This window comes from Onychomys torridus, chromosome 6, assembly GCF_903995425.1.
Source record: "Onychomys torridus chromosome 6, mOncTor1.1, whole genome shotgun sequence".
NCBI classification, from domain to species: domain Eukaryota; kingdom Metazoa; phylum Chordata; class Mammalia; order Rodentia; family Cricetidae; genus Onychomys; species Onychomys torridus.
This window is the reverse complement of record NC_050448.1, coordinates 60,865,598-60,879,988: the sequence shown is the minus strand read 5'-3', so window position 1 is coordinate 60,879,988 and position 14,391 is coordinate 60,865,598. Positions and strand designations below refer to the sequence as shown.

The window sequence follows — 14,391 nt, the reverse complement described above, 5'->3', positions numbered from 1 at the left end:
TAACTTCTCCCAGCGGGAGACATCTGGGGGCGAGGGGAATTCCAATTTCTTGAGGCTCATTGTTAAAATAATCTATTAACCAAAGGGAGAGTGTAAGTGTCCCTTTGGAATATCTCCTTCCTGCCAGAACCCTTGCCGTAGGGTGCTCGACTCAGCTAAAAAGCTCGCTGGGACGCAGCTTTCTTTTTGGTAGCCCAGGGGAAATCCCACACGGAGCCACTGGCCTCTCGGTTCTGGGTTTCCTGCCCTGCCGCTCCTGCCAAGTTCTGATGCCACGTTTAGTTCCCTGTGCAGACCCCTGTAGGCGGTGCCAGCCGCACAGGGCGGTGCTGGGGACCGGGAAGTTCGGGCCCTAGGCTCGGGACATCCCCTTCCCTCACTTCCCGGTCCTCGAGGCCCGAGGCCCAGATAGCCAGAGGGTGCGGGCGAGAGGCGGCTGGTGTCCCCCAGGTAGGTCGGTCGCTCCGCACCCCTTTTGGGGGGCAGGGCCAGGGACGAAGGGGCGGCCTCTGGGAGCTCCGTGGTGCGGGGACCCGTTCCCACGGTGATGCACATGCGCCCCCAGCCGGGCGGTTCAGCTTTCTAGTGGTGGTCCTGGAGGAGCACGGTAGAGCTGCGGCGCCTGCAGAGCCCGGAGCCCGCGGCAGTGTGACAGGTGTCCTGTCCGCCTGTCTAGCTCCGGGGTCGCCCGAGGGGAGCGTCTGCAGTGCCCTGAACCCTGGTGACCGAGGCACTGTCCCAGCTTTCCCGGAAAAGGCTGTCCTCCAGCTCAGCCCTCTCTTGGCCCCTGGCTGGGAGCCTGGTGCAGAGTAGGTAGACATTCTTTGCTGGAGGTGTGTCCGCAATCAGTGTTTTGAACTAGGAAGCTGTGAAGGTTGTACTGCGACCTAGAAGTGGAAAAGATGTCGCACGAGGCGGTGCACAGACTGTTCTTTTCTAACTGTGATCTTGCTTCTGCGCGTGGGGGCTTCTCTTCTCTGTGTTCCTTACCTCTGGAGCATCCGAGTTGCATCTCTGGCCAGAAAATAAGTTGACGAAACCGCATGCAAACAAGAATGTGTGGAGTTCTTTACATAAGGACTCTTTGAAGGTCCCCTTAAGGCTTCTTCAGTTCCATAGAGGAGAACCTTATGTTTACATCTTAGACGCCAGGAAAAAAAATTTTTTTTTCTATTTTCAAAAAGGAGAAATTACTTTGGGTATAAAACGCTCAGCTTGCTGATCTGACGGAAGGTCTTGCCTGTGCTAAGAACAAAAGATGGGTGGGGAGGCTTGGCTTAGACAGAGAAACCCTCTTCCTCCCCTAAAGGGAAATAGCGAACATTATGACTATTGGGAAGTGTCTTCTTTCACCACATTCCAAGTTTCTTTCTGTTCCAAGAACAGAAAGGAATATTTGCACCTTAGACTTTTAATTTTTATGAAAATTGCCAGATGTTGACCGTGTGTTTTGGAAGTATCTAAGCTATTAGTTAACCTTTTTGTACTTCTAAATTTATAAGTAAATTAACATTTAACTGGATAAATGCCCAATGAAAAAAATCACTCCCCAATGTCTAAGGAAGTCAAATTAAAAGAGAACACATAGAGTAAGGGGAAAATCAGAAAGTCCATATGCAATGATTAGAAGCCTCAAAATATTAATTATATATTGAATAAGAAGGACTTTGTTTAACATCTTAACATCTACAACCTAGAGATGTCAACTTAACATGCACAACCTAGTAATTGTCTGCTGGTTTATCTTTTTGAGATGATCTGATCTGTCATGTGCTTGCCTTGAACTCACCATGTGGCTGTGGATGGTCCTCCTGCCTCCACCTCCGGAGTGCTGGGATCACAGTGTGCACCACTGTGCCCCGTTTATTCAGTGCTGGAGATCAAACAAAGGTGTCTGTGTATACTAGCAAAGCACTCTGCTCATGAGCTTTATCCCAGGCTTGCCACCTGCTGATTCCAAGAGATACATTTTGTAAGGACACTGAAAATCGAAAGGGCAAATGCACAACCAGTTATCAAGAGAAAGCTATGGGGGCTGGAGAGATAGATTGACCATAAAACACACTTGCTGCTCTTCCAGAGGACCTGGGTTCAGTTCCTAACACCTACATGGTTATAGGGAACCTGCTGCCTTCTTTTGGCTTCATAAGGCACTGTCCACATGGTGCACATATATATATCCAGACAAAACACTCATACATATACAATAAAGTAAATGCTTGCCACCAGGTCTCATGACCTGAGTTCAATCTCCAGAATCCACATGGTAGAAAGAAAGAACAGGCTTTGTCAAATTGTTCTCTGACCTCCACACATGTGTTTTGGTACATGTATGCTCCCCTCCCCCAAATAAATAAGTGCAGAAAGTATTTTGGAAAATTGTGGTGTTACTTAACTGAGCAAATATGGCAATGGCATATGGATGCACGGACCAGCTGCAGGGTAGAGAGCCCAGAAGGTGCACTGGGAGAAAAATTTGGATTCTCCCATGGAAGCATGTTGGCAAAGGGAGGCAAACTGCCATGCTTCATTCACATTCATCTAAGCAGGCCCTGTGGGTTTGGACACAGCTTTCTGGACTTAATTCTGCAGAAAGGAGAAAATCCTGATGCTCTAAATGCCCCTCATCTCAGCAGACCATTGACCCCCTCTGCCTCGGGCTCCAAACCTGTATGCTAGTAGTAAGAGCATGGCAGACTTAGTGGGCATGAAACTTTTCTTTTGGTCAGAGAATGGCTGTTTCTGGACCTTCCTTGGCCCAGTAAGAGAGGTGGTTAGTCCTGTGGGATCATGAGCCAAGGGAGGACTAAATCAAGGAATAGACATGCTTGATGAGGCATGCCAGGGGCATTAAAGAAACTTAGAAACCTGTATGGCCATGTGTAGTTCATGTCTTAAATTATTTGCTTGTTCATTCCTCCATGTATTTGTTGGTTTAGTGTTCAACCCACATTTACTGAGTCCTGTTTTTTTTTTTTTTTTCTTCTCAGATGGTTGGGTTTTTAAATTTCTTCACTGGCAGATGAATATCTGCGAGTGTTATTGTATATATCAGGAAATTAAGTTTTAGTCCTCATTCATGCATTGCATTTGTCTCAAACGTATTGCTTGTACACATGCATGGGGGGGGGATGCACACAAGAGTGAAAATCATAATGCAGCTGATCACTCACATATGCTTCATTCACCTTAAGGTCAAATCTTGGAGGATGCTCCGTGCTCTGTGGACCTTGTGGATCTTAGTGGCCATGGCAGGCCTCTCCAGGGAGGGCTGTTCTGCTCAGACACCTCTGCCATGTGACGCTGCTGGTGTCTGTGATGGCCGTTCCAAGTCCTTCACCTCCATTCCCTCGGGACTCACAGCAGACATGAAGAGCCTTGACCTATCTAACAATAAGATCACTTCCATTGGCCGTGATGACCTGCGGGTGTGTGTGAACCTCCAGGCTCTGATGTTGCAGTCCAGTGGAATCACCACAATAGAGGAAGGTGCCTTTTCTTCCCTGAGCAGTCTTGAACATTTGGACTTGTCTGATAATCACCTATCCAGCTTATCTTCCTCATGGTTCAGGCCCCTTTCCTCTTTGAAATACTTAAACTTACTGGGAAATCCTTACAGGATACTGGGGGAAACATCCCTGTTTTCCAACCTCACAAATTTACAAACCCTCAGGGTAGGAAATGTTGCCACCTTCAGTGAGATTAGGAGGATAGATTTTGCTGGACTGAATTCTCTCGATGAACTTGAAATCAACGTGCTAAGCCTCCAGAATTATGAGCCCCAAAGTCTGAAGTCGATTCAAAACATCCGCCACCTGACCCTTCACCTGAGCCAGTCTGCTTTCCTGCTGAGGATTTTTGCAGATATTTTGAGTTCTGTGGGATATTTAGAACTGAGGGATGCTAGGTTGGCCAGCTTCAGCTTTTCAGAACTGTCCACAGATGAAATAAATTCACCGATGAAAAAGCTAGCATTCCGAAGTGCAGATCTCACTGATGCAAGTTTTAATGAACTCCTGAAGCTGTTGCATTATGTCCCGGAACTGTCAGAGGTAGATTTTGACGACTGCACCCTCAATGGAGTGGGTGATTTTAACCCATCTTTGTCAGACATAGTGAGAGAGCTAGGCAAAGTGGAAACACTAACAATACGGAGGTTGCACATCCCCAAATTCTATTCATTTTATGATCTGAGCACCGTATATTCCCTCCTGGAGAAAGTTAAGCGAATCACAGTAGAGAACAGCAAGGTCTTTCTGGTCCCTTGTCTCTTTTCACAGCACTTAAAATCATTAGAATTCTTGGACCTCAGTGAAAATTTGATGGTCGAAGAATATCTGAGAAACTCAGCCTGTGAGAATGGCTGGCCTTCTCTACAAACTTTAATTTTGAGACAGAATCATTTGAGGTCAATAGAAAAAACTGGAAAGATTTTACTGACTCTGAAAAACCTGACTGCCCTTGACATCAGCAGGAACAGCCTTCATCCTATGCCTGACACTTGTCAGTGGCCAGAAAAGATGTGCTTCCTGAACTTGTCCAGTACAGGGATACAGGCTGTAAAAACATGCATCCCTCAGACGCTGGAGGTGTTGGATGTTAGTAACAACAATCTCAATTCATTTTCTTTGTCTTTGCCTCGGCTTCGAGAGCTCTATATTTCCAGAAACAAGCTGAAGACTCTCCCGGACGCCTCCTTGTTCCCTGTGTTACTGGTCATGAAGATCAGAGAGAATGCCATAAGTACTTTCTCAAAAGACCAACTTGGTTCTTTTCCCAAACTGGAGACTCTAGAAGCAGGTAGCAACCACTTCATCTGCTCCTGTGAACTCTTGTCCTTCACATTGGAGCAGTCAGCACTGCTCCAGGTCCTGGCTGACTGGCCAGACACTTACCTGTGTGACTCTCCGCCTCGCCTGCGTGGCCAGAGGGTTCAGGATGCCCGGCCCTCAGTCTTGGAGTGCCACCAGGCTCTACTAGTGTCTGGCGTCTGCTGTGCCCTTCTCCTGTTGATCCTGCTCATAGTCGGCCTGTGCCACCATTTCCACGGGCTGTGGTACCTGAGAATGATGTGGGCTTGGCTCCAGGCCAAGAGGAAGCCCAAGAAAGCTCCATGCAGGGACATTTGCTATGATGCCTTTGTTTCCTACAGCCAACAGGATTCCTACTGGGTGGAGAACCTCATGGTCCAGCAGCTGGAGAACTCTGACCCGCGCTTCAAGCTATGTCTCCATAAGCGGGACTTCGTTCCTGGCAAGTGGATCATTGACAACATCATCGACTCCATAGAAAAGAGCCACAAGACCGTGTTTGTGCTTTCTGAGAACTTCGTGCGCAGTGAGTGGTGCAAGTATGAACTGGACTTCTCCCACTTCAGGCTCTTTGATGAGAACAATGACGCGGGCATCCTTGTTTTGCTGGAGCCCATTGAGAAGAAGGCCATTCCACAGCGCTTCTGCAAGCTGCGCAAGATAATGAACACCAAGACCTACCTGGAGTGGCCCCAGGATGAAGCCCAGCAGGAAATGTTTTGGGTAAATCTGAGAACTGCAATAAAGTCCTAGATTCTCCACCTGGTTCCTGTCCTGTGCTACCCATGGGTCTTTGTGACATGAACTGTAACAAAGTTTATTCTGACATAATTATTTAAGTACCATAGAACTGTACCCTTGAGGATTTAAGTATGACTAATAATTGTGAGCTTTATCTTGAATGCTGTTATATAAATATTTTATATTAGGAGAATGTTTTTTTTTTTTGTCTTCATTATTTTATAGATAGCCAAGATCTCTCTCCAGTACGAATATCTGAGTAACCTGTTCCCTTAGCACATCTGGAAGTGGTACACATAGCCTGGAGATTTAATGTTTGCATTGAGTCAGTGTGCTCTCTGCACAGAAGCACAGGGGGTTGCTGCGGAGGATTTGCCAGTCTATTCACATGCCATCCCTCCGTGTAACATCTCAAGGGCAAGGGGTCCCAATATTGGGGGCATTCAGACAAATTTGTTGCTATTTCTAGAGAGAGGGCTCTGTCCCTCATCAGATCTCTCAGTATAAATGACACAGGCTGCATTTTCATGTAAACTGGGTTTGTCTTTCTGAGTATTTGATCGGTTTCTCTAGACATAATTCTTTGAAATAATGTAACAATGCAAGATACAGTAAATCCTGTTTTTCCATGAGAACATAACTAGTGAGTATAAATAAAATACTGATTTGGAAGGATCTGAAGAAAGTCTCCCATGTTCTGGGGCAGAACTGGATTTCAGCTGTCTATTCCCAGGGTCTGGTTACTCTGGCTCCTGCCCTCCTTAGACAATCTGTTGCTTTTTCTTCTGTGAAAAGTCTTGTTTCTAATTCTATAAAGCTTTTATTTTTTTCTGCCTGGAAAAAATACATGTGAACATAATATTTTTAGAATAATTATATACCTAGAGGTTTCTTACATCTAGAAGTCAGTCCACATGCAGCAATCTGAAAACAAACGCCACACTGTTAGTGTTTATAAGATTTGATAGTGCATCAATTTTAATGGGCTGTTCTTTGCTAAGAGTTCTTCACTGATTCTCAGCAACTTTTATCCTGTGCTGGGAACCGTGTTCAAAAAGGGACTGAAATTCCTTTGACTCGTGGTGTTAAATTCCTGGCCAGAGATAGGTTTGTGTTGTTAATTGGGTTTTGGACTCAGAGACACTTGGGTTAACTATGCAATCTTGGGCAAGTCACCTGACCTAACTCAAGCTATTTTTCTGTCTTCAGAATGGGCAGTATGGTCTGTACATGCTGGATTATTGAGGGTTTAAGATGCAGCAATATAAGAAAACCATACTCCCTGGTTGCCATCACTGCCAGAAGGGCTATGGGAACAAAGGTATCAGACCTGCCCAAATGGGACCTAAGGGTACACATGGTGTTAGAGGGATGCCTGTTGTAGATCTTTGCTACTGATACTTGTATATTATAGGAAATTACTCATTTTTGTATTTTACTGTTCACATGTAGATATGTTCCCCGTTATGTACACTAGCAGAGAGATTAGTGATATTGATGTTCATAGAAAAGTGCCCCCAAGGAAATAGTTCATTAGTGTATAATGAGCTTTAGTGTGGGAACTCCTACAATTTTTTTTCACAAACTCCCAGGAGAGTCCTGGGGAGAAAACATAGACCAGCCTGTGAAATAAGTGAACCAACTCAGAAGAAGGAGCCTTGAGGAGATACCACAGAAATCCAGCACAGTAATGAACTTTTTTTTAACTTTTCCATTTCCTACAGTGAGAAAGACCAAACATAGACTTAATCTATGTATTTAGTCAGACTAGTGTTGACTTGATCCATTACAGATCTTTTTTTTTTTCAAGAATTTAAACAGCAATAGAAATAGCTTCACAGTTTGATAGATTTAAACTTACCTCTCATCTTTATTACTCATATAGCTGAAAATTACTTTCAGCAAAGTGGCAGGATGTAGAATTAACACACAAAACTTGGTAGCCTTCCATGAACCAGTTACAGACATACTGTGAAAGAAACCAGGGACATAATACCATTGACAGTAGCCTAAAGAAAATGCCTTGGGGTAAATATAACTAATGAACTGAAAAATCTATACAATAAAAACTTTAAAACACTAAAGAAAGAAATTGAAGGAGACACTAAGAGAATATAAGACCTGCTATGTTCATAGGTTCAAACAATTTCTATTATGAAAATGGCCATCCTACCAAAAGTGGTCCACAGATTCAGTGTGATGCCAATGAAAGTTCATATGCCATTCTTCACAAAAATAGAAAAATCAGCCCTTAAAATTCATAGGAAAGCACAAAAGACCCCAGATAGCCAAAGCAATCCTAAGTAAAAAGAATACTTCTAGAAGAATCACCAAACCTGATTTCAAATTATATTAGAGAACCATGGTAATGTAATAGCAGCATCAAGACAGATATGCCAAGCAATGGAATAAACTAGAGGTTCCAGATATAATACACACTGAAGAAAAGACTAGTTCTTCAGCAAAAGATGCTAGGAAAACTAGGAATCTACACATAGAAGAATGTAACTACACTTTATCTTTCACTCTGCACAAAAATCAACTCCAAATGGACCAATGACCTTAATATGAGAAACTACGAAACTGATAGAGGAAAAGGTACCAGGAAATGGGTTCTTGGCAATGATATTTCTACCATGCACCGTTTAGGCCACTGAAACTGGTTTATAGGAGAAATGCTGAAGAATTTGGAACTGCAGGTGTGACAAGTCCTTGAATGCTACATTCAGAGATTATTGGCCATTCCTCTAGGAGTTTGGAAGACTGGAATGCAATAGAAATGCAGACAGTAAAGAGCAGCTGGTGAGGTTTCATGGGAAGAAGGATTCACCAGGAATGGGGTGAGGTGCCACTCATGTTACAATCCAGCAAAAATTGGTCTAGAGTCTGCCTCTGTTACGAAAGTTTGAGTAGCTGAATTCAGAAGTAATGGGTTAATTTATTTGGTGAAGGAGATATCAAGACAGTGTAACATATAGACTGGGAAATGTTTTTTGCTTGCTGGTGTTAGCCAAATTTATAGGGAGGAAGAGAAGGAAAAATTAGAGCAGATTTGAAAACTGTAATGTGGCAAGGGAAAGAATGTGAACGTGTTTCAAGCTGTGAACAAAGCAAGTGTTATAGGGGAAAAAATGGCGGCTGCTAACAAGATTAGTAAAGAGGAAACCATATACCTTGAATTGGTCAAATAAGAAATGTAACTGAAGGGCAAGATCCCATCGATTGAAGACATCCATTGATGTAGAAATGAAGGACTTGCACTGAGAGGTCACCTGGAGGTCTACTGAGAAACAGCAGCCTAAGGAGGTTCACGCCATGGAGGCTGCTGTAGTCATAGTCCAAGGAGGTTTGGATCCTTACTAAGCTGGCAGCAGGACTTGGTATTTTCTGTATGGTGCTTGTTTTGTAGGCATGCAGGATACAAGAGTAGTTGGTGATCAAAGCTTTCACCAAGCTTCCAGAAACAAACACGAAGGAACAAAACAATAAAAAAACCCAAACAAACAGAGGAGGGGAAGCAATGTGTAACTGGGTTGGATTCCCGGCAGGGAAGCCCCACAGGCCTTAGTGTGAAGTCCTGAGGGTAAGGTATGAGTTGCAGAAAAATTTGCAGGCATCAAGTGGAGCTGCCCTCAGAATTCATATGTACTGCAAGGGGCAGGGGCAGAGGGGCAGTGTTGGGAGGCCCTAATGGTCAGAGGTTTCTCTCTACCATGGCCTGGCAGCTCTCCCTGAGCTCAGCAACATGGAGGACTCCCTCCCGTGACAGAAGGTGCTCTATTCTCTACTTCACCTTATTTGGAGACAGTTTCTAGGCCTGATGCCTGACTTATTTCTAGTATAACCCTTGACACTTATACAGTACCTGGCAGAAGATTTCCACCTGCTCCCTATACTGTAATTAGGCATTGTTCTAGGAGCTTTACAATAGGAGTGTGTGCAGTTTAATGCAAATTAGGTGATTCCCCAGCTACCATTCCCAATCCTATATATCCCCTATACTCTGGAATAAAGCTGAGCTGTCTCACTGAAGCAGTCTCCCAGAAGGCTATTTCTGTTAAGTTCAAGGACCATCCAAGGCTCTTCTACCCCTTTGTCCTTGCAGACTAGTGGTCCCAAAGAAAAATGGGACCCCCCAGAGTGGGGCTGCCAAGCCCATTGGAGCTCAGAGGATGCTATAATGTGACTCAGCTACCATGAAGCTGTATGGGTTGGTGCTGGCCCTGCTGGGATTTGGTCCACTATTGTCTTACGATGTCCCCATGCTTCCTCTATGGGAATGGGAATGTGTAATGGCGTTACATTAGAAGTATGTAGCTTGTGTTTAGATTTTCCAGGAGCTCATAATTATGAGTTTGCCTTGAGTCTCTGGAGAGACCTCGGGCAATGTCTCTCCAGACCAAGTGAGATGTGGGATCTTTAGGGCGTGTGTAGGACCTAGTGGAAGGAAGCTAATTCTCATTGGCTGTACCCTTGGAAGGGTGTTGGTAGTTAGATCCCATTTTTCCTCTCTTGCTCTTTGCTTATTGGTCACCATGAAGAAAACCACTTCCTTCCTATGCGCTGCATGCCATGATTTACTGCTTTCCCACATGCTTCTAAACAAGAGTCAACTAGCCTCAAACTAAAACCTTTAAAATTGTGAGCCTGGATGGATGATGGTGGCAGCACATAATCCCAGCACTTAGGAGGCAGAGGCAGGTGAATCTCTATAAGTTCGAGGTCTACAAAGTGAGTTCCAGGACAGGCTCCAAGAGCTACACAAAGAAACCCTGTCTCAAAAACCAAACCAAACAAACCAAAACCAAAACCAAAACAACAACAACAAAAACTGTGAGCCCCAAAATTTCTTCATCCTTTAAAGTTGGTTATCTCAAGTTCTCAACACAGTGACAGAAAGCTAATATTCTGACTATATGACATTTCTTAACTATGAGGGTAATTTTGGATTCCATTCAAATAAATATTGCTTTACCCACTCAGAGTTCCAGAGCATTTCTGAAGCTACTTTTCATGTAACTGTCCACATAAACTAAGTGACGTATTCTCACCAGAGATCAGTGTAAGGGCTCTCTATATTTTTTTCAGGAATAAAACTAATTTTTAGCACTTCTCCAAATGTGAAAGCTTTTGTAACTGTGATACAAGCTTAGGAATCTTGTTTTACAACATAGGCAATTGCCTTTGTTTTGGGTTGCTCTCCAGAACTTTATAGAGTAGAATCCTGTTACTGAAGACACCATATACCTAAATCACAGGACACGGAGAATTCAAGCTAGTACTGACCATACCAGAAGGTGCGGTGCATTTTATTGGGTGAGAAAATTTATCAGCAGTCTTACATGGCTGGAAACCTTACCAACTCAGTAACAACCAGCCTGACCACATACGCTGATTGGTGAAAGAGTGCCCTAAATGTTTTTAAACTGCTGTCTGATGGTATTTAAGGCCTGTTCAACAAGATTGCCCATGCCTGGCACTGTTAGCTAGGCCAAGAACCTGTGGCTCAATAAGTTCTAGGTTCTAGGGGAGAATTAACTACTATCATTGAACTGACTGAACATGGTATTAAACTGCACTCTAAATACTTAACTTTATGCCCATAGACTAGCACAGCTCTCAACCTTTGTCAGAGAACCTTCTTTTTGCAGTAGATGGTGATTGATACAAAGATTCAAAACTGGTCAAAGTACTGTAGAGTGCCCATCTATCAACTGGACCATCTGTATTACACCCTTTCACCCCAAGTCTCAGGGATCATCATGGAAGAAGAACAGATATTATCACAGAGGTGATAAGAGGACTGTTGTGAAGGAGTTTTCCCCAGTCACTCCAGGATGTTGTACACATGAGCTCATAGTGGCTATGAGTGCAAACACAAGACCTGTACACAATCATGCCAGCTGAAATCCCAGCACAGATTGGGAATGGACCACAAAGTCCCACCCCTAGGTCCATTTACTTTGGATTCAGTCCCTGATAGACTGCCCGTGTTCTAGGAGATGGCCCCACACCCGTGCACATATGGTCAAACATTGAATGGACTCAGTGGGTTAAAAAGAAGAAAAAGGAGTACATGAAGTTGGAAGGGGAAAGTTGTGGAGAGGTGTTGGGAGGAGAAGGAGGGGAGAGAGTGGGGAGAAGATGTGATCAAAACATATGTGTGAAATTCTCAATCAGTACAAAGAACATTTTCTTTTCTTAGTCCTTGCATATGCCTAGTAGACAATGCACACATCTAGTGTCTAATTATTATGATATTTTTCCAAGTAAAGAAACACCAGAATTAAATCCAGTAGTTCAAACAGTGAACCAATTGTAATATGAGGTGTTGTGTAGTTTGAACAGGAAGCAAAGTGAGTTACTCTGATGATGAAGCATTGAATGTCGTACTGCTGGTATATAAAAGGCAAAAAAAGCAATGGGTGTAGTTCCTTCTACTTCATGAAAGTGCCACAGCCTCAGGAACTGTAGAATGGGTGTCTACCACTCCACAGAAAGTGTTGGCTATTTAACATGTGACCACTAATGTCAGACCCATTAACTGTAGAAGTATTGGCTACTTTTCCATTGATGTGATAAAACACCACAACTAAGGCAATTTATAGAAGTAAGGGTTTAGTTGGGCTTGTGGTTCCAGAGGTTAAGAGTCCATCATCGTCAAGATGGGGCAGAATGGCAGCAGGTAGGAATGGGTACTAGAGCAGCAAGCTGAGGGCTCATATCTTAATCCACAGGCATGAAGCAGAGAGGGCAAGCACGAAATGGTGCAAGTCTTCAAACTCTTAAAGCTGCTTCCAGTGACAGACTTCCTCCAAGAAGGCCCCATTTCCTAACCAGTGCCATCAACTGGGGACCAAGCATTTAAACCCTGAGCCCAGAGAGGGCATCCTTATTTAGACTACCACAGGAATGTAGCATATCTTGCGTCAATTCTTTCCAACAGGTCTTATGTATTCTGTTAACCTAGTTTCTTTTGTCACATTGACTTACTCTCTCAACAACTACTTCTGAAGGGTTCTACATGCTGGGCACTGCATGAAGTACTATGGAGGTAGCAGGGGATGAAACAGATGAAACTTGGCTTCATGGAATGGGAGACAAACACAAGGCTACGACTTTGATTTTAGATACTGTTGAGTTCTCTGAAGAAGGTACCATCAGGTACCAAAACAGCACTGTGCTGCCTATCGTGTGTGAACATGTGTGCTGGTGTGTGTGAACCTAGAAGTGATTCTTTATCCTTTAGTTCAGCCCTTGGGCAGGTTGAATTTGGCAATACCCAGGGTCCCCAAAAAAACCATGGCCCTGCTGATAGACCTTTGAGAGTAGTAGCTAACTGTGTACAGAGGGGCTTCACATTATCAGAAATGCATGTGCTGGCAAATAGAAAGAGCTCTTTAAGTTGCTGATGACTTAGCACTTCTACTGACATTTGGATGATCTTGGATTGACAGTCACCGTTGTATATGTGACATATGTTGCAAGCCTCTCAAACACTTTGAAGATCTAATCATTAATCAGCCAAACAGGGGCACATGCCCATGGCAGGAAGAGATCTAGTAAGTGTGTTCCAAGCATGGGTGAAATAGTAAGTGGTCCAGGAAAGAGGAAAACACACACTTTGTTTATTCCATTGTTTAGCTTTTAATTCTTTCCATAGAGATAAGTTATGTTAAGTGTGACATCAAACTTTGTTTCCTGACTTCTTTGGATCATCTCCAAATTCCTAACAGCATATCAATATTAAATGCAGGACCGAGGATTTAAAAATATTCCCACCATGCAATGCATTGTGGAAGTCTGTGATGCTATTCCAGCTTCAGGACATAGTTAATGCCTTGAACTATTCCAATTAGGCTGCCAGGCCACCAAGTAACGAAGTCAATCCAAGACCTTTGCTGACAGCATGTGTGTGCACTCTCAGCTGAGGCTTAGTTAAGGGCTTGTTCTCTATAGAGCCAGACAGAAGAAATACCCATCAACATCACTTGTAAATATAATAAACAGTGTCTCAAAGGGGCAATTCCTCTTGCAAATTCGATGTGCTTTCCTAAAAGAGTTTTGCACGGTAAGTTCCATGATGTGTGTAGTCCCAGCAGCTAGAGAGACTGAGGCAGAAGGAACATTTGAGCCTGAGAGATTGGAGCTAGTCTGGGCAACATATTGAGAGCCTGCCTCTTGAAAAATTAAAAAAGCAAAAACACAAATAAAGCATTTCAAAAAAATTGTAGCATTATGGATATTGCTATTTACACCACACTCATTTTCTGAAAACAAATTGCGATCACTCATGGTAAGTCCAAACAGTGATAAAGGCAAAGGACTGTGTCGAACAAAGGAAAAGAGGAGTCCCTCTATGGAAAACCAAGGGACACGGGAGGTGCCTTATGTGAGAACTTGAGCTCCGGACTCCCCAGCAGCGGACACAGTAAGAAGAGTGGCATCACTTTATTCCATAGGACACATCTTTTGTTTTTATTCTAATAAATAATAAATTAATAAATTGTGGTAAGAGAGCATAACTGATGCCCAGTATCACTGATTGCAATATTACCAAGGCCAGCTTTCTCACACAAGCTTTTCCTTGTATAAATCTCCTAACCGCTGAGCCATCTCTCCAGCCCCTCCTTGTATGGATCTCAATAAGAGTGCATGTTGCACCCAGTAGTTAGTTCTTTCTAGACAATATAAGGAAACAGATTGCTCTTTGTTATTTAAGTTATTATTTAACTTGGTAACTGGTTTTCTAACAGATGGACTTACCACAGTTGTGTAAGTTATTAACTGAAAGTTGTAGAACCCAATCATCTCACCTCAGAAGGGGACTTCAGGAACT

General features: G+C 43.5%; 1 protein-coding gene across 1 annotated transcript; it reads left to right on the top strand.

Moving 5' to 3' along the window:
* Positions 1-397: 397 nt before the first annotated feature.
* On the top strand, positions 398-5,742 carry Tlr2 (toll like receptor 2). Its single transcript, XM_036190603.1, has 2 exons — positions 398-450; positions 3,195-5,742. The coding sequence occupies exon 2, from the start codon at positions 3,210-3,212 to the stop codon at positions 5,562-5,564; it is 2,355 nt and encodes a 784-aa protein (XP_036046496.1). The 5' UTR covers positions 398-450; positions 3,195-3,209; the 3' UTR covers positions 5,565-5,742.
* The last annotated feature ends 8,649 nt before the right edge of the window (positions 5,743-14,391 follow it).